Source organism: Egretta garzetta, unplaced genomic scaffold, assembly GCF_000687185.1.
Source record: "Egretta garzetta isolate BGI_Z169 unplaced genomic scaffold, ASM68718v1 scaffold231, whole genome shotgun sequence".
In the NCBI taxonomy this organism is placed as follows: Eukaryota; Metazoa; Chordata; class Aves; order Pelecaniformes; family Ardeidae; genus Egretta; species Egretta garzetta.
In genome coordinates, this window is record NW_009258727.1 from 572,712 (window position 1) to 598,091 (window position 25,380).

The window sequence follows — 25,380 nt, forward strand, 5'->3', positions numbered from 1 at the left end:
GTTAAAATAATCAGGGTGGGGTGCAGGAAAGAAAAGAAAATGCCTTGGGGGGAAGAAAGAGGGGCCAAAACTACTGTGTTGTAATAAATGAACACCTTTAAATGAAATATCTTCAGGTTAGTAGCATGAGGGAAGAGCAAGCTCTACTAGGCAATGCCATTTTAATTAGTGTAACTACTGCAGACATCTGGCAAATAGCTTAGACAAAGCAGAAACAGACTACAAATCAACAAATACTTATTGCTCCAGATTCAAGAAACATTTCCATTGAAAATTAGACTATATAACATATAATCTTTATTTGAAATGATTGTTGGTACTTCTCTATGCTTTCCTCTTACTTTTGATCTTGTTCTTACCTCGACATCCATGTAAAACTAATTTTTTCTCACTATAAGAGAGATTTGTAAATGCACAGAAGTTAATATCTAGTAGCTTGATGCACTATGTCAGGATTTCAGGGGTTTACAGGATTTTAAGATTAAAAATCAAACACTGCAAACATGCTTCCTGGCCTCAGAAAAACACCTCATTTCACATACTGTTGTTTATTTTCTAAAATGAAATTCAAAAGCAACAGGAAACTTCCATCATGTGCTTCCAGCAAAAACAATTTCTACAACTTCTTAAGGCTTTTGATCACACCCTACCCCCTGCTCAATCTCCAGGCCAGCTATGAACTGTTCTGCCTGCCCTTTAGCAGACACTTGCATCTCCTTTTACACTTTCTTATTTGTGCACAGTACTCTCTCTTCCTTACACGCCTACAAGACCCAAACCTCTCTCTCAGTGCAGGATGATGAGTGAATGTCACAGTGCTAGAAGACATTATAAAGAAGTTAAAACACTGATCTGAATTCCAGAAGAAATTCTGGGGAGACAAAGGTGGGATTTGTGGCTTGTATTGGTTTTAAAAGTAGATGGAAAAATTACAGACCTATCGCATCTGTAATTCCTATCCACTTTCTAAAGCCACTCAACAAACTGCGTCTGTCCTGAGCAATCATTTATGCAGTGTCAATGCTACAAAAATCTTAACGCTGTGGCACAGTTTCAGATGACAAAATTACAAAGCCAAATGCATGCACGCTATATGCATGAGATGCCTAACGTTGCCAGTGAAGAAAAGGCTGTACTTGAAGGTATATTTGCTACATGCTGCTTGACTGGCTTGTATCGAAAAGGTGTTTCGATTACGTTTCTCGATCATGTTACAAACTATACTTAGATTTTTTTTTTGTTTTTTTAAACATATAGCTACTTAAGCCTTTTGTACTTACAAGGTTTTTTGTTTTTCATATATATAAAAATAAAATGTTAGTCCTTATTATCTATACTATATATCTATATATATTATATATATTAAAAATTGAAAAAAAAAAAAATTGATACTTCACTTGGCTATCTGGTTGCAGGATACCATCACTGAAAACTCATTTGCCAAGTTGTTACACAAGAAAGGAATTAGCAGATCCATTTTTCAGTTTCTAAGTTTTGTAAGCCAGTAGCACAAACTAGCATCTTAAATGAAAGCAAGTTCTCGTCACCCTTATTTAAATCTATTTAGAAAGAAGAGCAAATGCATATTAAATACTTCTACTTCTGCCAACATTTTACCTTCAGCTGATAAAAATTGGTATTTTATGACCTCGGTAGCGTAATCGGTTCAGGGATGAAAAGCAGCTGAGGCAACACATTACGAAAACCCCCAATGATAGCAGATGTAGTACTCATCTTTCTAAAATAGCCCTGCCCCAAAGCAGCTGACTCATGGTAACGTGCCTGCGTGGTGCCTCCCCTCGCCGGGAAGCAGCTGCTTTACCATGTGCTCAGCAGAACTTCAGGCAGCAGCACAGACTGGGTCAGCACTCCTGCTGCCCCGCGGCCGGGGACGGGCTGCTCGCCCCACTGACGGATGTGCCCAGGGAAGTTCGGAGGAGCTGGGTATGTGGCAGAAGCGCTAAGGAATGCGATGGGGTGGGATTGAAACGGAAGTGTCAGTTTGGGGGTCTTGGAAGTATAACTAGAAAGGGAAAAATGTGTTAAGAGGCCAGGACTGAAAGCCTTGCGCTGGGAGGGTAAGGAAAGGAACGAGGTGAGAAACAGGCCACGTTACATTGTTTTTGAAAGAATAACTGAGCGAGGTACTTTTGAATAACTGCTTTAAGTATACAGATAAATATAATTAGTTTACTGGGCAGATGATTACATCCCTGTCATGTAACTATTAATCTCTTTTTTTTTTTTCCAGCCTTGGAATTCCTACAGAGGAAAGCTGTTCTGACAGCCAGAAAACTTTTAATATACACCCCAGACTTATTTGCAGACAATTTACATCTTTTTTCTGCAGTGCCAATACGGTCTTAAGCTTAAGTACTTCTCTCTTCCTAGTATTTAGCTGCAGATTCATCTATAGAAAATATTAATTTCTCAGCTTTAATTTTGTGGGTTAAAAAGCCACGCTTTCAGATTATTCTTTATACTCTCCATACCATCCTAGTAGCTCTTCTTGCTATTATTTCAGAGCATGCACATGTTTTTATTGTATGGTTGCCCAGAACATAATGTTGAAATCCTGATTAAACCTCAGCAAGGGCCTGTAAATAGTGTTGGTGCTTCCTTTTCTTTCCTGGAAATGAAGCCTAAGATTTCACAGGTTTTCACAAGTGCATTACATTAGTAGCTTATACTATGTGGGATTAATCTGCATCTATCTGCTGTGGTCTAATGTCATCTTATTAAAAGAATTTGTTGCTAGTGTATGATGCACAGGGCATGACACTGGATTTTACCCTATTTCTGTTCCCCCCCCCCAGTCACAACAAAATTCACCCTATGTGATACTTAAATCCTCCTCTTCATGAATAGTCACTTCTGATAAAGTGTTAACAGCTAATTTCATTATCACTTATTTAAGACTTACATGCCTTAAGAGTAAATTTTGAAAAAAGTCATTAATATGCTTGCTCCAATCTCTCACACCTGCTCCAATCTCAATACCTCCTTTCACTTCTACAGATTGCTATTTCTCTTGTATCTATTCCAAATTCACTTTGGAATTCCGATCCTGTCAACTTCAATTAAAATGGTCCAGGTGAAGAACATCCGATTGACTTCCTCAGCCCAAATAAGGAAAGCAAATAGACCGGTACCATCTATTTTGTGAAAAAGACATGGCATTTTATTTCACTGACTTTTTAATTATTCTCTAAAAGTCCAAAGGTTTCTCGGAAGCTTCAGTGCTGTCACATGCAGAGGGTGTGCACAGACAAGAGGCACTCGGTTTTGCTTCTAGAGCCTATTTACCAGGCTCTCATCACATGTTGCCACTGCAAAACTTGACAGATCCCTTCACTTTCTCTTTACTTGCGCTCTCAGCGAGGCCAGGGCCGTTTGAAAATTACAGTCGAAAGCCACACTAGTAAACTTTCTTGCTGATTTGTTAGCCTCAATGCCAAATAGGTTTTCTTTTCATGGGTAGTGCTATTGTTCTTTGGAATCTGCTTTTTGACATTCTGTGTATTTATACGTAACTTCAATAAAGTTATTTGAAAGAAACTTTTGTACAAAATTATCTTTTGCATTTGACTTTAAAATACCAAATAGTGTTAAGATTTACGAGGAAGCTTCCTCAGATGATCTAGATGTCTAGATTAGTAGCAGATACTATTACTTGCATCTCCTGCCTCTGACAAATAATTCTGAAGTGACTTGCATGCTGCTAATGGTATACCTATCACAGTTTGGGATTGATTATACTTATTTTTAGGCTTTCAGAAGTACGAAATGAAAGAAAGAAATCCACTTTGATTGCAAAAAAAGGAATGGGAAAGGAAAACAATATGCTGCTAACTAAATATAGACTTGGGATTGATGAGAACTATTCATTAAAGTTCCCAACTGAAATTACCAGCTATGGTGCCTGATTATACTGATTTTCTTCCTGTCAGAAGCCTCTCTTAATTCCAGTTTGCATTAACTTAAACATAACAGAAATGCCTCATGCAAACACATTTTAGCTCTAGAAAAGTGTAGTCAAATGTAAGAATTACATAGATTAAATGTCAATTTTTTAAAATCGCAAGTATCATGTGGATTTGAAGTTCTGTATGTAATATATTTAAGTTTTTTGTTCTACTAATATTTGATTAGATTAAAAATGGGTGCTCAAACACAACAAAGATCAGGGCAAGATCTTTAGACAGGAATTTTTCAACTTAAGTCTACTTTCACCAAATGAGGTACTGTAATGAAAAACTGCATATATAGTTTTGCTCTATCAGAAGACTCTTTTATGTTAAAGATCATAAAGGAAAAAAAATCCTTTATCAATAAAAGTAAATTTGAACTAGAAGATCAAATCCTTTACTGATAAAAGTAAGTTTGTACTAAAATATCATACTGCTCTTTACAGAGACATTATGAAAAAATGATTGGGATAATTTCTAGTTCTGTCCTAGAGCAACTGGAGCAAGAAGTATTTTTAGCAGTCTGATCATTATTCCGGCATCTTAACCAATTGACCCGTTCACCTGGTCTGCGATACCTGGTATGATGATCTCAGGGACATCCAGAATGTTGCCAAATGAAGCAGTTTTACGATGGCCTCGTTTAGGCTTGGAATAGGCTGAAAAAATACACATATACAATACACATGCAAAACACTAAAATGGCAATAGCAAAATTATTAAATTCCTAATATTGCATTTTTCATAAACTTGGTTAAACTATAGTTCATGCAAAAATGTGTCATGCAGAATAAACTGCATTGCCTTCCACTCATGCTTACGCATAGTAAAGCAACTGTTAAAAAGCAAAAAATGCAGAACTAGCCGTCATTACAACACTGTGTAATTAGTTATAGTTAGCAACACAAAAGTCAAACACAGAAAGCAGCATGGCAACAAGGAAGGGAAAACCAAATGTAATTATCCAAACAAAGAAAAAATGACATTACTTCAGATCACCCGTATATTCAGAATAAATTCTTGACTGCCTGAACTGATGTAACATTTTCTCTTTAGTGTTGGGTACAAACTGTTTTGTAAACAAGATTAATAGTTGGGTACTTCTGTTTCTTTAAATCACCTCCTTTTAAAGGATATCTCATCATCTGTCTTTGAAAAAAATGCTTACTCTTATCACACTTGACAATCATTCCTGCCTTCCATTATTTTGTCCTATTAGTGAAGATGTTTTGTTTTGCAAACTGGGTATCACTACCAACCTTTTCATTTTTGAATGATGTTCAAGGAACATTATATACTTTGGAATAAAATCTAATTGTACATCTTTTATTTTACTACTTGTGTAGTTTAAGATAAATAGTTCCCATTTAGAGAAAAGTCTGAATACATCTCCCAAAGGTAGAACACTGCAGCATATCCATCTCAAACTTAACAAGTAATGGTGACGTGCATTATGTGATTTACTCTTACAGTTAATCTAGCAATAGATGGAAAAAGAAAATTAAATAATTCTTGACCTGATTTACTCTTAACAGCCCAATTCTCACCCAGCCACATGTTTTTTTAGGTTCACAGCATATTATTTCTGTCACACAGTTAACAAGATTGAAAACCAAAGCAAAACCAATACAGTGCTGTTTCAGCTCTTTTTGAAAAAGTTATGATCTGATAGGTTTGACCTCATTTCTAGTAGTCCACTACTGCCTGATTTCTTAATATACTTTTGTTTCAAGAAAAAGAAAACCTACAGTCATTAAAAAAAAATAAATCTTAGAATATTCTGAAATAATAGTTACTATTCAAAGCAATGTACTTAAGGAAGACAAACCAGGAAAATTATAAACTCACACAAAGGAGGGCCGGGTTATCTCTACTAATGTCAAAAACTTACATCAACTTTAGAGTGTCAGTGACCAAAGTGAGTCCTGACATACTTTAAAATAAAACCAGCATGTTGTTATTATCAGGTAAGTACACATCTGCCTTCTGTGTTAGGAAACCTTTAGAGATATTCAGGGTGAGAGGTGCTACACAATCATCCAGTTGAAGACTGACAATACAAAAGACAAATATTGGAATAAGGCTTTAAAATAAGAACATAAAATAAAAAGTGTTCAGGGGAAGATAAATATTATTTCATGAGTAACTTCAGTATTTAGTAAAACAAGATCCTGGAGTAATCATAATACAATGAAGAACAAAAATGAAACAGTCATGGTGCACAAGAAAGCCAGAATATGATGCATATTTCCCTATTAATTACAGCTACTTGATTATCTTAATTTTCAGATTGGTAAAAAAATATTAGAACAGCTAAATAACCCTGGACTAACCAAAGTAATTTTGTCTGATTATTTAAATCTGTGATTATATACCATGACAAAAAAGTTTCACATATGAAACTTAAAACCTGGAGTTTGCATAGATTAACAAACAATATATTCGAGGAAGGAAAGAGACAAGAAGTGTTTGCCAAGTATACACATTTTTATTAATTCACTCTTCTGGGAAGAATAAAGATTGCTTTCACCATAAAATTATGTATTTATACTTACACATAAGTTCCAATTCACTCAAGGATTCAATGTTTAGACACAACAGTTTATAGCTACCTGAAGCAAACCTGGCAAAACACCAGCAGCATTTTTTTTTTTTTTTTTAAACAAAATATACCAATGCTTTGTTAATCTGATTAATAACAGCTAACTCTCTCTTTCTGAAATCTGTCAAAGCTTATTTTAAAACTTATTTGGGAACATGCTGAACTTTAAAGCTGCCTCTTAATTTCAAAATATTTAGAAATAATTATGCTAGCAGACGCAGAACAACATTATTTCAGATGCAAAGGACAAAGTGCATTTGGAATAGGACTGATATTTAGAAGTATCAGAATGATTTTTTAAAAAGGTCAAAGTCTAATTCAACAAAAGTGATTTCTTCTGCAACCTTAGAAGTACCCAATTAAAATACTCAACTTTGTTGAGCGTACAACCATGAATGAAGCCGTTTCCCCCCACAATTAATAAAAGACAATGAAAACTACATGAAAAGTTAAAGTATTTTCATATGGTTAATGGTATTAACCTTCTGTAAGACTGCATGTTTTACATCTTCCTTCCTCCTTTCCTTCCTTCCAATTCCTTAGTCTATCCCCCAAGACATCCTTTAATTTTACCTGTGATGGAAGCTATTCTTGCTTCTGTTTCAGACATGTCAGCACTCATCCTTTTGGCTTCTCCTGAAACAAGGGCTGACTGTGGTCGCGCGCGAACATCTGACAAGCTCTCCACACTGCTCCCACGAGATGGGGGTAAACTCAAACGACCAGGATCACCCTGTTTCAACAGTTGCATTTTTAAAAAGAAAAAACATTCTGCAGAAGCCCCTCCATGATACGCACAGTATGTAGCTTAAAATAGACTTCTATAATGTGCATTTTAGAAGTGACAAGATTTAAAATTTGTAATTTAAGAAGTGGTAATAATTTGGCTACTAGTAGCATGCAAGAATCAAATATCTGCAACTTTCAAAACAACCTAACTTCAAGCAGATAAAAATTAAGTAGAATTAGGCCAATACTGTCACAAGAGAATCTTTGTATTTTTTCATCCTACTTGAAAAAAAACATAGTATTTTAAAAATTCACACAAACGTTTAATCCTTTTATGTCATACTAATATTTTGGTTCTAAATTAAGGCAGCAACTTTCAAATATAATATTTTTTTAACCTAATGAATCCCTTTAAATAAAATGAACTATTTTTTTATTTCATTGGAGATCTTATTAGAGCCTTCCAGTTTACCTTTTAGGAATCATTCAGTATTTTCCCATCCCCTTTCATCTTCTTTTACTATAACTAATTGGCTCCAATTTTGTACTATTTTTGGAAGAAGGTGCTAACATTTCGTAGCAGTCACAATGCTTTTGCCCATCTTTGTCCACTTCATTATTATGGTTGAAAATTGCACACGTTGGCTTACCGGCTGCTTGGCTGTATTTTTCATTTGCTGTGCCAATTTTGACTCTAAACGTTTAATAGTGTCATTGGTAGAAGCTCCTTGTAAGTCACTTGGTTCCACGTTAGCATCACTCTTGTTACTTGTATTTGTAGAAGTGATGTCCATGAATGAACCTAGAAATCATCAACAAGGAGAAACTTGAGAATTTCCATTAAAAATACTACAGTGCATCCCTTCACCTGAGCGTTTTGCTTTAACTAACTTTGCTTTAAAGCAACGCTTTTGAAAACTTTTAATGAAAGGCAAGCTGCAAGATTGCAACAGATCCATTAATGTAAAAAGTAAAAGGAAGAGAGAATAAGACAGAATAAACGACTAAGTGCTATGATCACATTCTGAAGTCAATCTTTAGCTTGCTCTGAAATTGTTGGGGTAGATGTATTAACAACACAACCAGCAACCTCATTCACAATTAATGACGAAGTCCATCATTAACCACAGAGGAGCACAAATACCTGAAAAATAACAGACAATATATATTCACAGTTTAAAGTGATACATCATATCTTAAAATCATGTGCTGAGTGGTGGAGAACAGCTAGTAAAGTCAGTACAATGCTACAGCTGAAAAGATGTTGTAATATACAGGTCACCAAATTGCAAAGTAGCTAAGGAAACTTAATCCAAAATAACAGCAGTTTGTTTGGAGATAGCAAACCAACCAACCAAGCAGGGGAAGGTGAAGACACTTAAGATTAAAAACAACTGAAGTGGGAAAACTGTACTCTAAAATATGAGAAGACCAACTGATCTTTATTTTCTATTATTAAAAGGATTTCTCTGAGGGCAAGACTACCTGAAAGCCAAGCCCACTTTTTGTTCCATTCACCTTTCTAGTGATTTCCTTGCACTATTTAAATTACTGTATTTATTGCATCTTAATATAAAACAACTGCAAGTTTAAATTGCAGTGATCATAACGGACAGCAGGTGCAACTTTCAAGAATAGTAAAAAAATTTAAAAATGCCAACTCCTAAACATTACATATGAATGAAAGAGTATCAGTTGCTAGCAACCTTCATGGGGAAGAAAGGAGGAGACCTTAAACCTGGACATTCGGAGACAGCTTTTATTATATGCTTGTTCTCCTTGAAAGGTACACTTTAGCAAAACCATTTGGCTGAGAATGCTAAATATGATGTGGTATGAGGTTTTAACAAAAAACCGTAAGATTCCTGCCAATGCTTAAGATTTTTGAAAAGTCACCTTTCCCAATTTGAGTTCAAAGTCAATATGAGAGTGTGTTTTACAATCCATTTGCAGAACTATTGCTGTTCTTTTCTCTTATTTATACAAGCATACCTGTACTTGTGGCAGAGTTGCTTTGGCCTTCATCTGAATACTGGCACGGATACTGCAGAGGTTCATCAGCTCCTGGAAAGTACTGTGAAAAAACAGCAATGATTTGATAAAAAAAGTAATTAACAATTGTTTTAAAATTATTTAAACAGTACATCATGATAGTTTCTAAATATATATTACGTTTATAATAATTTATTTAGAAGAGAAAGAAATGCAATTATTTTTAGTAACACTTTAAAATAAATCTGTGACTATTTTTATTAATTGCCCCAAATCCGTTATGAGTTAGTATACCTCTCCCATAAGGAGAGGAATTATTTCCCTTCTCTACTGTAATAATTTGTTAATTTTTCTCAAAAACAGAGGAGAGAGAAAACGGGTAAGCCTGCATTTAGAATGTGATAAAAGGCATACCTTTAATAATTCAATTTCTCAACCTAATAGGTTAAGAAATGATTAAGACACTAAAATAAATTTTTATACCCGCATCAAGTGTGTCATTATTTTAACAATTTCCTCCATGGATGGTCTTTGTGAGGGATCCTTGGACCAACAACGGGTCATTAAACTCTCAATTGGTTTAGGTAAGTTTTTGATCAGTGGTGGCCGAGTACCTATAATAGAAATTAGAAAAAAACCCTTAATTTGTTAAACAGACTATAAGACAGCTGACAGTGACTGATCTCTCTCCAGTATTTTGGTAAATAAATACAGGAAAACATATAGTTAATTGTAGTCTGAAAGAACTGGCCTGTACTTAATTTTCTCTCTTACAAACAAAAAAACCTGACAAAAGTTCTTTTGCACTACATACAAGTTACAATTACACACACACAAGTAGAAAGAAAATTAAACTTTTCCTACAGCAGCGGTTTGAATAAATCCACTGACTGAACAAATATGACATATTACAATGGCTAATGAATATGTTACCAATATCTGACAAATAAAGCTCTAGACCAAACTAAGAAGCAAGTAGTAACAGTCTTTGGTTCCTAATGCTGGACTCACAAAAGAAAAAAAAAAAAAAAAAAAAAAAAAAAAGTGTGTTTTTGAGGGCTGATTTTGCTCTTAAGAACTTCTTGAATAATTATTAAGCATTGGAATTACCAATTTCAGGTGACTTTTTCATCGCCTATACACATTTTTCATTACGTATTTTACTTCAACTGTTGTGTAACTATTCAGCTGCTTTTTGGTTCAAGTTTCTACTCTTTTTACTGTTTCAACAATGAGTACAATTAACGGACATCCAGTTGTGTTTAGTAGGTGAGATGTAGCAACATTTCGCATAGAAAGCAGCAAGTATTTAAAATGTATTAACCATAACAAGTAATACACGAAGTGAGAGTGCCACAATGGTTTCAAGTGAGATGAAGTGCATGAACACTTCCTTCCTAAGAAGAAAAAAATCCTGAACCTCCTTCCCAAGAAGGATAAAAAGGGGGAAGGAAAAACAAAAAAAAAAAAAGGAAAAAAGAGAAAAAGAAATAAAAGAGAGAGAAGTTTTTAAAACAAAAGCAGGGACAGGTAGGGAATTTGTCTTCCCCTGAAGGATACTCCCACACCTTACCGAGGCTTTCTGATTTATGACTATTACATTTACACTTACTTTTACAGTTAATGCTTTTATGCAAGGCACTCATCACTCCTAATCTCAATGACTCATGTCCTTGAAAAACTGAAATGGAGAATCGCTTTCTTCATTCAAAAATGCCATTTGCAAACATCTATCTTTGTGCATTATTATGACTATAATGCTCACCCATCCTACCACTGTCTGCCCCTTTCTCTTCTTCATCAGATAGGATGCCTGTGCTCACCTTAAGCTTCTATCATTTAGTACTGAAGCAATGACGCTCAGGCAGAGTACCGGCCTTCATTGCTTGTTTGATAATTACATCTTCCAAACAAGTTTGTGCTTTCTTTGCTGTTGTCTTTCACAAATGGCAGAAACTCTTTGCAGACGTTCATTGAACTACTTCACTATCATTACTTTATTCTTCTTAAAACTCTGCTTTGCCATGGTACCTAAAAACACACTGTTAAAAAAGTTACACCACTAGCATGAAGATACTACAGTCTATTAATTCTGACCAGTGCTGTACCACTGCCTTCTTTTGTCCATTTGATTCCAACCATTGTCTCCTGTTTATATTCTAAGCTCCTGAGAATCTGTTCTGTATAGTCCCTAGCACAGTAGTGTCCTACTCCATGACTGCAGGTACCTAGATATGAAGGTAAAACAATTCAAACAGCAGAACAACAACAACAAAAAAACCCAGATGAAAAACAAAGTAGTGTTTTTAATGTCTAATGGTCCTGCAGAAGTTTGACAGTTTCTAGCATTTCTAAATACAGGTCAAGTCACTTACACTGACACACTTACTGTAGATGCCCAATTAAAAAAAAAAAAAAAAAAAGCCAGCTTGGCTAATAAAATCATCATTCATTCAGACAGAGGGGCTGTGGGGTTTTTTTGCAGCACATGATTCAGATCACTTTTAAAATGGAGTGACATAACAAAAAGAACATGGCTGTTTTCCCTTGTTTGTTCATACACTAGTTATACGTAGCAGAAATGCAAGCACTGTAGCAAGTCAAATAACACAAAACCCACACTGATACAAAAGTGGCAGTGTCTATTAAGTCTTTATGACAAAAATGCATATTTAATGAAGTAGAAAATGGAAAAACTAGTAACTTAAAGCTGCACAGTTAAGAGTGTTTAGCAAATTTATAGGTCAAATACACAACTTCAAATGCAATAAAGTGTTTTCAACTCACCATTGTGAACTGCCCACATTATGCGGAAAGCTGGACCACCAATCTCATCAAAAGGTTTCCTACGGGTGATTACCTCCCAGAGAATAATACCCCAACTGAAAACATCACATTTTTCACTGTAATTGCTACCTGGAAGAAAGCCAACAATATAATTTGTCTCTTTTCTATATAACATGTTAAAAAGAAGTACAGTTTAAGCTGATAAATAGCTCTATATGCTTCCTTTCACTTCACATTTGTTTTGCTGAGAAAGAACAGTTTTCTAAAGATGGCCGATTCACATAGAATCATGGAATCACAGATTTCTTTAGGTTGGAAAATGCCTTTAAGATCATCCAGTCCAACCGTTAGCCTAACAATGCCAAGTCCACCACTAAACCATGTCCCTGAGCACCACATCTACACGTCCCCAGGGATGGGGACTCAACCACTTCCCTGGGCAGCCTGTTCATGCTAACTTAAGTCTGAAATCATTTGACAGTAGGATCGTTAAGAATGCCTCTCTCTGGAAATCAATCCTTTTCATTTGGAGTCATCCTGAAATGATAACATGTGTCAGTTTTCTTATATAGTATAAAATGCAATTTATTAAGTTTCAAAGATCTCTTGCCTTCAGGATTTAACTGACTATACTTGCTTCCTCTAAATACTCTTCTTCAACTCACTTTTTCCATGTTAGTCACAATATGCCAGCCAGTAAGATCTGTCATATCCATTGCTCTTTATGAATTACAGGTCTTTAGCAGAAGTAGTAAATTACCATATGAACAAATCAGCAGATTCCTCAATTCCTGACCATCTTATTTCCTCCCTGTTTATTATTCTTAGTCTTTTTGTCATGACATTACTTAAAGTTCTTTGACCGTAAGTTCACTATTTTTAAGACTCTTGTTAAAGGTGCAGAAGACACGTAGGTGACAAAATAACAAATAAAAATGTTCAGAGACTGCAAAGAAAGAATGTATGCTTTGTAACCATAACTCCTGCAAATAGTGAAAAGAAATGTGAATGGCTAATGGCATGATAATAAATGCGTGAATATAAATGATACGAGATTTGCTCATCTCCGTTCAAACAAGGATCAAAACCGGCATTGAGTGGCCAGGAGATTTTTTTGTTACTATGTAATCAGAAAGCATCATTGAGGCAAATAATTTCATAACCAGTGGAACTGAAGAAGCCTGGTTTCATGTGGATACCCATCACAGAGCATCCAGGTGCAACAGGCTCCACTCTGTCTATGAGCCATCTTCCTCTGCCACTATACCCCTGACAAACTGTGCAAGGAAAGCAGCATGTTCTCAGGCCAGCTCTTGCAGACCAGCCAGTTTGCAAGGTAGACAAGAAAGGCAGGCTGCAGCATGAACCACAAGTCCTCTCTAAGTAAAGGCACTAATATGGACTTTTCCCAGGTACTGATTTTACAAAACTCTTTAAGAACTTGGCATCTCCAAAACTCTTTACACATGTATTGAAGTAGCTGAATGCGGCTGACGAGTTCAAAAGTTACTGAAGGGGAACAGCAAGGTCAGCTTTGTCAGTCAGCTTTTTTTTTCAAAGGTGCTGGGGAAAAAAGGTATCTGTTAACAATGGTAGATTGCTAAGGGAAGCAAAACGGTCCCTCTCGTCCGTGCAGCCACAGCACTTCTGTGAAACGCAGCCTGTGACAGGGAAGTAGAGTTACTCTCCCGTTTGAACAAGGAAACTCAATTTTGTGGCTGAGAAGTCTTGGACTAATTCTCAAAACTGAGAGTCCAAAAGAAGTGAGAGAGTATTCTGTACTGCTTCATTACGTAACAGACCAAGGTAGGATAGCAGATAGACACAATCATTCCTTGATTTATCCAATTATCCCCAAGTAATTTTAAAATAGTTTCTTCTAAAAGGAGAGCTGAAATTAGAACACTTGCTCTCTTTCACTTTATCCTGATCTAAGGTATATGGTTTTCATTTAGATTATTTGATCCCTAAAAGGTTTTAGGTGCCCTCATATTTAAAATGGGAAGAAAATCTTAACATTAAGGCAATTGCTTCAATGAGCACTCTGCTACCTACAACAGATACTTTTTCTGCCTTTTATTCTCATCTAAAAACTTTAGTACTAGAATAGTACTAAAATAATATTAGCATTTATTCCTTTGTTGAATTCTGATGCAGTAGCATAAGCAAGCTAATTTTTAACAATTTTGACATTTGACATAAATTTAGTAGTTTAATGACTGTTTCAAGAGTAGCTCGATACGCTGCATCGCAGAAGCTTCTAGATTCCTTTCCTTCCTTGATACTTGTAGAAAGATTTGTGTCATTATCAGTAAATGCTTTAAGATAAAAGTACATAAAACCAACTGTAAACTGAAGGCTTTTGCTTCTGTCCAACAATAAATTTGCAATAAAAGATTTCTTTGTTCTGCCTTGACGAATTCATACAGCAGAAGAATTAGGATATGCACTGTAAATCCCTACTGAACTATACTTATTTCAAAATCTGGTTTAGATTAAGACTTTTCACTCAAAAAAAATCTAGCTTTAACACAGATTGTCCAACCGATTATTTCTAAAAAAAGAAATTAATTTTATTTATAGAATTTCAGTAAACAAAAGTTAAGAAAATAATCATTCCTAGCTAGAGTTAAAGAAATAGAGTAGGTGTCTCAGTATAAAGTGACATTATTGAAAATTTTTAGGCACCAGAATGAAACAGATCACCCTTGGGTGGGTCCTCTAAGCAAGATGCGAGAAAAAAAGGTACCTTCAAAACAAAAGCTCCAAAGGTGGTGCTCAGGACAAAACACCTCCTAAAAACATATATGGACATACATAATTTGCTGCTTCTCTCTGGAATAGGGACAGTAAAAGAAGAGAGGGCACTTGGATCCAGAATCTGGGAAACCACTGCTGCACATAGGCACTTACCAAATGTATCAAAACCAGGACATGTGCTTCCAAAAGCAGGAAGATGACTTCTCCAGACTACTCTGCTAATCGCAATGATAATTTAAGGTACTGACTGGCGAAAAGGGGTTTAATTTGCAATCTAATATTGACTGGATTATTTCTCTGACAATCATGCAGCAATTATACCTATCTAATTACCAAGTGTCATCAGTCTTCCCCAGCTACGCTCCAAGAAACAGCTTGTTTTCCTACTGAACTAAATTAACTGTTAATAACAAGTTCCTCAGTATGTAGGAAAGAGGAAGCACATCAAATCTCTAGATTACACAAAAAGCAGACGAAGATGGAGTTACAAGAAAGTGGGGGATTGAAAATGAAGGCAATTATGTTCAATTTATAGACACTAACAGGGAAATTCTAAAGATAAAAGCTGATCAGAATAGGGAGTGAAAGTAATGACAGCGTATTTAAATGTCAGAAGAGTTTGAAATGACTTAAGAATCTGGGAAACAGCACAGCCCTGGGGAAATAGCCCTCTGGCTGTGTTTTCCTTGCTTATAAAATGAGACACAGGAGCTGTCTAAAGGTGGTACTTATGTAAATCTCAGCAATGACACAAGTAAAGGTTCCACAACTTCATGTAATTAACTAATACTAACATGATAGAGTCAATTCAGTGCTGATTTTTGACTCTGCATAATTATTTGGCAATATACAATCATACAGTTTTTTAAATAAATGTTAGACTTCTGCCAAGACTCTTCCAGCTGCTACCTCAAACTTTAGTACACTGAAATAAAGTAAGATTACATAATGCTCTTTTTCCTATACCAAATTAATTCACAGTTGCATTCCTAGAAAGAACACATAATATTGACACTGTAAATTATTGTTACCTTCAAAAACTTCAGGTGCCATCCAAGCTGCACTTCCCTTATTGTTGGTCATGTGTGTTTGAATATCACAGGCTGTACCAAAATCACAGATTTTTAGAACCGTCCCCCCAGCTACCAAGAGCAAACTGTCAAAGAACAAAAAACCAAATTAAAATTATAGGATGAAATAGTCTGGTAATAAGGCACTGATTTTTTTATCCCAACAACTATCATTCTAATATAGTTAAATATCTAAGGCTTTACTTCTCAGTGCTTTAGTTTTGTAATCTGAGAAATAAGTAAGGTCACTTGTGCCTAATCTGAATGTATGAAACATTTTTAAATAACCAAATATATATAGTTATTTATTCATATTGCTACATGCTAGATTTCAAATAAATATATTTAGCCACAGTAAACCACTAAGCATATATTGACAAAACTAGTCTTTCAGATGCCAGAGGCTGAAAACCAACAAGTGCTGTAACAATTTTACCAAAAGAACGATCAAGACTCCCATTAACGTCAGTCAATGTAGCTATTTATTTAAATGAAAGCACTCGAAGTTAACATGTTAACAGCTCTCTAAATCAAAACTGGGGATACAAGAAAGAATTCAAGATGTAAAGTGTGGCTTCATATCATAATTTGATCTGGTAATAACTGCAGGCTAGCACCAAAAGGGGGTCTCTGTTTCCACCTAGCATGCGGAGCCTGATCTGAAGCTGTAAAATGAGTCAGATAACAGACTGGGAAGAAAACTATTCATTTTTGTTTCAGTGGAAAGCGATGGGGGATTCTGGCAGGGTAGTGGAACAGGCAGAAGGAGGGGATAGAGGAGGATGGCCATGTGGGGAAAGAGCTCTAATATATCAGATTAAATATGAGGTTAAAACAAAGCAACCAAACAGCTCCCCCCACCTAATGTTCTCTTATTTAACACCACAACCCATTGTAAAACTGGGCCATTTTAAATGTCTCTGATTAGAAGCCATGTCCCTATCAAAATCCTCTTCCATGATGCAGGGCAGAAGCAGGATGTTTTTCCCATTTAACATAAAGTAACTGAGTATAGTTCATTTCCTGTACCATGCTCCACCAGTCTTTAACTGTAGTTTCAAATGCACAGCTTTCATTTAGAGTACATCCAATAAAGTTAGTATCAATTAGAGGCATTTCTTTCAAGTGCAATGAAATTATTATAAATGATCTTAAATTCCAGTTGCAAGAAGTTACGAAATATGAGCCATAAACCTACTTTGGTGGTTTCAGGTCTCTGTGGATTAGAGCCTTTGGTTTCATACTGTGGAGATACGCCACTCCTTGGGAACACTGTAAACACCAACTCATGGCATGTGCAGCAGTATAATGAGGCAGAGGTTCAGCACCATGCAGCACTGCAAAACAAAGGCACAAACTAAAAAGAACTTTATTGCATATTACAACAGATACAACGGAGTTAACAACATACCAGTCAGAAAGCTCTATGAAATCTAATTATCAAGGCCTCATCACTGCAACTGAAAATATCCTTCTGCAAGCTGTTAAAATAATGGAAATGTCAAAATATTTTCCATTTGTTAGTATGTTTCTCATAATTTTTGATGTTAAAATTCCATATGAAAGGTGTCACTTGTACTCAGCTATCCATGGCAAAGTCTATGTTAAACAAATACTCAGGGAATTTACAAGTTAATGAAGAATCTTTTCAGATGTTCCACTGGAAAACCTTAAATGACAAACTGGTAACAAGAAACAAACCAGTAGACTGAAAAGTGTTTTTTAAAAGGACAATTCTTTCTCATTAAAATTATTTTAAGAATTTCAAAGAACCACAGAATGGTTGGGGTTGGAAGGGACCTCTGGAGGTCCACCAGGCAAGGTCAAGCAGGCCACCTAGAACCAGTTGCCCAGGACTGTGTCCAGGTGGCTTCTGATTATCTCCAGGGATGGAGATGTATGTATGAAACAACTTTCTATTTCAGATCATGTTTGCCCTAACACTAGCACTTCAGCTCCAAGAAGACACTATGTTGAAATGATACTCACCATTGTACAGAGAACCTCCTTCAGCATACTCCATAACAAGACACACCTTTGGGGGCGGGGAGGGGACAAAAAATAGGGATGTTTTCAATATAGGGGCGGAAAACAGCTTTTGTAAACTGAAAGGAAAGTTCTTTGAGAGGAACTGCAAAGTCTCCACACCTAAGCTAATGGAAAATTTATCTATGAGGTAAAGAGTCACTTTGAATGGTACATATTTATGTATAAGAAACAGAAATCAGTTTTATACTTACTTCTCACTGTAAGTTAGGAAAAAAGAGAATGCCCTCCCCTTAGGCTCAAAAAGCAAATGCTGTCTTCAAACTGTAAGTCACTTGCCTTTACTTTTTTTTAGTGGCTTACAAAAAAATTTAAATACCATGTCAAAAGAATTTCACTAGTACTAAGGAAAAAGGGATGCAGCATTACTTTAACCACTTAAATAGCCCATACTAGAATCAGCTAACGATTCAGCTGTCCTGTCACAGTACTTGCTTTTCTGCTTTAAGAATTTGTGGGACTGTTTGCAGCTGTGGCAGAAAGAAAGCAAATCCTGAAAATTGCATATTTCAGAATAACAACTGATTTACAAGCTATGAATCATGTGTTGCTAATGTATTTTCTTTTTCGTATTGCTGATTTGCAATAGGACTGTAGATATGAATGATACTACATATGTAATACACCAGATGCTGTTCTGACAAACACATATAATCAGTGTTTAGAAACAGCATTTGGCGTTTTCTTGAAAGAATTTATTTCTCATAGCAGGGGAAAGAAAAAACTGAAAATACTGAAAGAAAAAAACTGAAAATAGCAACCAACCTACATATCTCTGCATTTCCTTATTATGGCTAAAACATGCAAGTATATATAAAATACACATTTTTGTATAGAAAATACACATTTTGTGCATTGATACTTGCATATGTTAAGCTAGTCACGTTTTGTCATACTGACAAAGCTATAACTTACTGGATTTAGACAGGCTCCATATAACTTGACAATATTGGGATGGTTTACTCGTGACAGTTGTCGAAGCTGCAATACAAATCACAATTCATTTCAAACCCCAGGAAAAAAAGGCTAATACTTTATTTTTACATCTATAATTCATACACCACAACCGCAATTACAGTTTTATATATCTGCATAACACCAGATGCTGATTTTAGGAATTACAAGACTGATACACCTGTTTGCATTTTAATTCATGTTATTAGGTTTTTGTCTAACTGGAACCGTACTTAAAAGAAATTTTAAAGAAAATACATTTAAAGAAAGTGCTTTTTTCATGGTGTAGTAAAATCACTCAAGTCATAAAGACTGTACAACTATGACCTCTATAGGTTTGGTGCTCTCCCTGGAGCCTTGAGTTTTAGAATTCTAATTGTCTGACTTCATAAACAATCCGAATCATACTGGCTTTATTCACAATATAGAAAATGACTGTTCTTAAAAAAAAAACCCACAAAACTAAACCAAAACCCACAACCCTATAAAATAAGCCAGCCAGTTTAGCATTAATGTGACATAGTTCAAAGAACCTACTGCTGCTTGTACTAACTGATGACCAGACTATTTTGCATTGAATTCTTCTTTACCAGTAGCTAACAGAAGAGAAGGAAAAAAGTTTTTTTCCCTTTACACAGACTTCTAGGGCAGCTTATGCTGTCCATCGTCTAGGGAGCTAATGTGATATTTTTCTGCACGCTTCAAAAGTTTAAAAAAAACTAGAATGGAGCATCACAACTGATGCTTGCACTATGTAGGGTTTCCTGAATCCCAGTAATTACTGAAGTATTTCCGGGATTATCTTCTCAGGTCTCTTTTGAACACAAAAATGCTAAGAGATTGATCAGATCTACTCAGTGTTAAATTAGGCTCAGATTAATAACATTAAAAACTTTCCATGGTAATGAATGACACAAATATTTACACAGAGAGGCCCATTACAAATACCTTCCTTTAGCCCTTCAGCGTGTTACATTTTTAGTTCCAAAACCAGGAGATATATTTTTCACATATTTTATATATCTTGAACATCCTAGATTCTTACTGACTAAATACTAAGCAGCATATCACAATATGTTTCATTTAAATTACATGGCTAACTTCTGATTCTAAAAAATGCCATGTATCTTGGGAAGTTTATGGGTACATCTGACTACTCAAGATCTTTCTGAAGAAGTAGAAATAAAATGGAAAGAGCGAAAAAAATTACAAAATTACTAGAACTGCTGAAAAAACTAAGGAACGGTTTCACGCATGGACCTGATGGTATGAAGAACCTACGCTGTAGGCCCTGGCATTGTTAACCAGCTCCAGGTGGGTATTTCAGCTGCACCCTTGACTCCACAGTGGGGCAGAATCCAGGAACTGGTGTTTCCCAGACCTGCGTGCCCTCCTCTCTCCCCCCTTGCTTTCCAGTTTTTATGGGGAGCTGCAATGTGCTCTGACAGGTGCCCTGTTCTGCGTGACATGGGGTTCAGGCCTGTACTGGGTACCACAGGCTGCATTTACCTTGTAATACAGATGTAGTTTTTAGTACACTAAATAAACCCACAAACTTAAGAAAACAAGCTCTACCAAACCCCACGTTTTCAAGCAAACTTACTGTACCTCTACAATGAAGGCTTTTCTTTCAGATTCACTTTCTATTTGTTTAATGGCTACATCTTTAGCTCGCCATTTTGCCTTGCAGACCACACCAAAGGCTCCTCTTCCAACAACCTAGGGCAAGACAATATGAAACACTTGAGTTAAAATTTGAAATGGTTTCATTTGTTCAGTTCAGGACTTCCCAAACAGAAAAGCAATTTACCATAGAAAACTGAAGACACATGGAATCGTATTTTGCAGCAGCTACTTAATACTATGCCATCAAAGCACAACTGGAGCTTAGCTAAGCTCCCTCCAGAGATCATTTATGGAAGAAATAGGAACACACACATGCAAAACATTTTATTATTAACATGCAGTAACAGTATTTCAGAAAAACATGATCTTAATTGTTTCAAACAAGATCTGCTCAGAAGAAAATTAGGTGAATGACAGCAAATTTAATTTTATAGATTTGACCAGTGAAATCATATCTATTTGCTGTATTCATTTATGTTTGCTAGTAACAGGAATTCAAAATTCTGAAATTGAAACGCATAAGCAAGCAAACAATTGCACAGGACTACACTGGATGAGGTGTTCAATGTGCTCAGAATTATCCTTCCATTTTCTCACAGATGCCTCAACAGTGTAAGAACAGTAAATTCCCCTAGAGTCCTCCAAGTAAGCACAGTGTCTGTATAAACTATGCCTTCTCTTTTTTTTGTTTATGTCTGCTTTCCAGTTTATTTGGAATTAACATTGCCTAAAAATATACAAAACCAGACAAGAGTCATGACTTTTCACCGTAACTTCACAGAAGCAGTAGCAGCAGCTTCTGCATACTATATTATTCAAGAATCCTTTAATGTTTGCTGTGAAGAAGCTCTAACACCACTACTATTTGGACTAGTTCTTTGAAACCAAGCACAAAAATGAAAGCAGGATTGAGAGAAGTGTCCTTCTTCTTTGAGGTCACTTCCAGTTACTGGTGAGTTATAAACTACAGTAAACTGAAATTTCACTTATTATAATTGTTCTTTATGGGAAAAACAGCAACATACAGAAATAACAACAAAAGATGCATATGCAGTGTAAAGTTAAAACTAGAGTGTCACCAAATCGGTGACTCTAGCTGCTATAGGAAAGCACAAACAAGCAAGTTGTGGCACATATGCCCAACAGAAAGGTGGAGAGAAGAGGAGGAGGAAATGGAAGGCACACAAGGGCACAGAAGCAGCTAAGGGATAAGAGCTCCTCCAACTCCGAAAAACGCAAGGCAGGGCAGATGAGAAGGATGGGGTGTGGGGGGGAAGAAAAGTACAAGGAGCTAGGTGCACTGGTCTCAGATTCTGTATTTGGCCCTAGCAGCCTTTTTTCACCATTGGTTTTAACAGCATTCTGTGCTCATGCTCCTATTCCTTGATTTCAAGTAATATCATATGTATTGCGAGGAACAAGGCAGACACTTCTAATGAAATAAATGCTCTTTTGGGAGGTGAACAAGAAAAAAAGGGGAGTAGGGAGAGGGTGGAGCGGAAGCATTTACAAATGTGATTACCATAGCAGTTTATTATGGGAAAATTTAATTTTACTGTCTTCCTTGAACGGGTAATGCACACACATGAATATTATTTTGGATGGAAAAAAACCACGCTTTCCAAAATTACAAAGCTCTTCACTAGAAAATCATAGTTATTTACGACTTTATCCAATAAAAATGGGAAAAAGATTCTGGAGGGTGTGTGTGTGTGTGGGGGGGATATTAAAAATGAAAATACAGAGATGCAACATAATTAAAGGACCCACAAAACATTCAAACACAGTATTACATCCACGTTGTAAACCGTACACTGATTCTTATAGGTTCACCTAGTCAATACACTCCTTAACAGGATGATTTCTTAAAAGAAAAGTGTGATTTGTAGGAGATGAGTGAATAACCACACATTCCTAATGCTGAAACAACACAAGCTGCCTTCCTTTGAGGAAATAACATTTAATAATTTTACCTCTTTTTTTGAGATGCCCCCCAATATAGTAATACTCCAGAACATAAACTAAGAATGCTGATCCAGGGAAGGCAACCCGGTAACCAGGAATGTACAAGCACCAGACTGTACTGGTCAAGGCTCCATGTCAAAGCAAACTGACTATCACATAACCCCATGCTGGGGTTAGGTTCTCACTACACGCTTTCCTAATAAATAAATAAATAGTGAAGCTGATTTCCCCTGAGAACAGGGTAGATAAGGCTGCAGGGGCATAGCTCAAGACCTGCTAAACTTTCATGCTGAATATGAGAAAGCCTGCAATCAAGGGCGCAATTTGAAGACGTGAAAAAATATAAATTAAAAAAAGAATAAAGATTTTGCATTAAGAAAGATGAGAAAAGAGGAAGTATGCTCAGAATTTTTGTAAGGTTGCATATGGCTATGAGACAGCTGCTCAGCAGTGGTGATCAATGGCATTTTCCTCTTCTGTTTTTTTTAACACACACAAAAAGTATATTTCTCTTTTACATTACAGCACACACTTCGCTTCCCAGGATCTCCTGGCTTCTCACCCTCCACAATAGTGGCTCATAGACTGAGTCTGCTACAAGATATTCACAGCAGATCCACAGAACATGCCCCGTTCTGCCCCATGTAAAAAGGGACCTGTTGACTGTAACCTCCTCCCCCAGCTACAGTATAGGGCCTTGACTCTTCTCTTGATATAGCACACACCAACCATTTTCTTGCAGTCCACAAGTGAGATTGGAAAACACCAACCCATACAAATGACAGTCAAGCAGCCTACGAAAATAGTACATATAAACAAACTGGAAACAGTGAGTCACCTGAAGACCTAAAAGTCCCAAACAGTCTTCCTTGGTATTTCCTCTTCTTTCTCAGAGCACATTTTGAATAAAATTACCCAATTTCTTGGGGTTGGCAGGCCCCCCACCTTTGTCTACTGGTGCAAGAGAGTTGTCCATTACAAGCCCCCTACCCACCTTGCAGAGCGCATGATCAGACCGGCAGTTTAAGAAAAATCTCATCAGTCTGTGTGCGTGCCTTAAGTCTGCATTTCACAGAAGTCCTGATTTACTGAGCACATGGAACTCACCCACTGTGCAAGCACGCGTGACTCAGACAGCAGCCTGCTCGCACCTGAAAAGTACTAAGGACAGACAGTCAATGAGAAAAGGATGCCACAGAGCAACCTGGGCAAGACAAACTGCACTGGCAGCAGAAATTCAAGGTCCGCTGCTCCCCTACAATATGAGGAACCCAAACTGGTCAAGTAACTGGGAAGAACTCTTCCCTCCACTTAGGGAAAAGGAAGTGTGCATATAATGACTTCTCCTAGCTGGATACAGTTGGCCTTATGGCACAAGGCTGAGTGAGACTTATATTGCTATTTAAAAACTGTGCATGTACATCACTTAAAACATTGGTGTCAGACACATCTGATAAAAAAAAAATTTTTTTTTACTTAGCCTGAATCATTTACAACCATTTGTGATGGATCAGGCTTACTTTTTTTGGCTAGTCATATCCTTCCTTGCTGAAAAGACTTGTATATGTCCATATGTACAAATGTATTATGGATATAATTGTTATGACTATGCAATATATACTACCTATATTTTTATATATTAAATATATTTTCACATGTATATAAAAATTAAATTACTATATAACAAAAAAAAGAAAGCCCAAGTACCACTTGCATTTGATTCCCCGTGGTCAAATTCAACCCATAAGCCAATACAATTGCATACTGTTCCCCTGATGATAAATCCACGACTAGTCGCACATTTAATACCAAGAATTGGTACATGTATTTCCAGTTCACATACCAGAGAAACCATTATTTTTCAATTTTGCCGTATTTTTAAATAACATTTCTATGCAACGAAGAAACTTAAGATAAACCACTGTACCACCCAATGTGATGTTTGACATTGTGCCATGAACGTCACAATACTTGGCCTCTAGTTGAAAAGTGGAATAAATTCCAAGAATCAGATGCACTTTATGAAGTCCTGCTGATGTCAGGGGGGGGTGGGGGGGGCTGGAAATGTGTCAGGCACTGACAGGAAAAGCTCACCAGGCAATCTAAATCTTAATTACGTAATAGAAAGCTGTGAGAGACAATCAGATACATAAATTTTATGGCTGGTGAAGAGTTTCATATATGACTATGCAGTCAAGGTTTCATAACAATTTACCAGTGACTCGGTGCCTGCTTAGGCAGAGGGCTGAACTTGAGAAGAGGACACGAATGCACTGAATATTTACCTAGGATACAGGGAAAACAGAGAAGAGCTGATCCCCCATTAAAGCAGCTCAGCCTCTTGGACAGCATACGAAAGCAGCAACCGTCAGAAGCAATGACGGATCTGATACAAGCTTGAAGTTTACCATATGTGAAAGCCCAGTACGTCTCTCCTACTTCACCTAGAAAAAGTATTCTATTCATTATAAAAACATCCTTTATAATTGACAGAATGGAACTCATGGTGGATTCCACTTACATTTCATTTTCCTCCTTTAAGTTTTTACTGAACTTAAAGGAGTAAGTCCTATAATTTGTCAGAACAGTTTAAACACTACGTAGTTTCCTTCAACACCATGTGCTGGAACTAAGTAACTTAATAGCACAGGAGGGAGGCGCTGCCTGAACTTTAGTTTCTTCACGCTCATTCCTTCTTGTCCCCTGCTGTTGGTGCCACACCATATGTTTGGGCAGTAGTGCATATTCTGAATTATATGAAGCACAGTTAATGGAATTATTGACACAACAAATCAATAAACAGAAGTTGTTCTGTAGCACTGTGTATGTTTGGAAAATGATCTAAAAATAAACACATTCTTTTGGTAAAAGATTTTATCCC

The 25,380-nt window shown here is 36.4% G+C and overlaps 1 protein-coding gene across 6 annotated transcripts in view; it reads right to left on the reverse strand.

Moving 5' to 3' along the window:
* The window catches only part of MAP3K7 (mitogen-activated protein kinase kinase kinase 7), a 34,798-nt gene extending 14,044 nt beyond the window's left edge, over positions 1 to 20,754 (reverse strand). For 2 of the 6 annotated variants that reach the window (XM_009649048.2, XM_009649046.2), the window contains exons 1-12: positions 20,719 to 20,754; positions 20,517 to 20,627; positions 18,870 to 18,935; positions 17,898 to 17,943; positions 17,107 to 17,245; positions 15,870 to 15,994; positions 12,079 to 12,207; positions 9,775 to 9,905; positions 9,292 to 9,373; positions 7,950 to 8,101; positions 7,144 to 7,303; positions 4,547 to 4,627 (exon numbers count right to left, since the gene is read on the reverse strand). In XM_009649048.2, coding sequence (XP_009647343.2) covers positions 4,547 to 4,627; positions 7,144 to 7,303; positions 7,950 to 8,101; positions 9,292 to 9,373; positions 9,775 to 9,905; positions 12,079 to 12,207; positions 15,870 to 15,994; positions 17,107 to 17,245; positions 17,898 to 17,943; positions 18,870 to 18,935; positions 20,517 to 20,627; positions 20,719 to 20,739 — 1,243 coding nt within the window. In that variant the 5' untranslated portion in view covers positions 20,740 to 20,754. Of the gene's footprint in view, positions 1 to 4,546; positions 4,628 to 7,143; positions 7,304 to 7,949; positions 8,102 to 9,291; positions 9,374 to 9,774; positions 9,906 to 12,078; positions 12,208 to 15,869; positions 15,995 to 17,106; positions 17,266 to 17,897; positions 17,944 to 18,869; positions 18,936 to 20,516; positions 20,628 to 20,718 lie in introns of those variants that run through there. The other 4 variants (XM_035888791.1, XM_035888790.1, XM_035888792.1 and 1 more) reach the window with 3 other exon arrangements.
* Between the last annotated feature and the right edge of the window lie 4,626 nt (positions 20,755 to 25,380).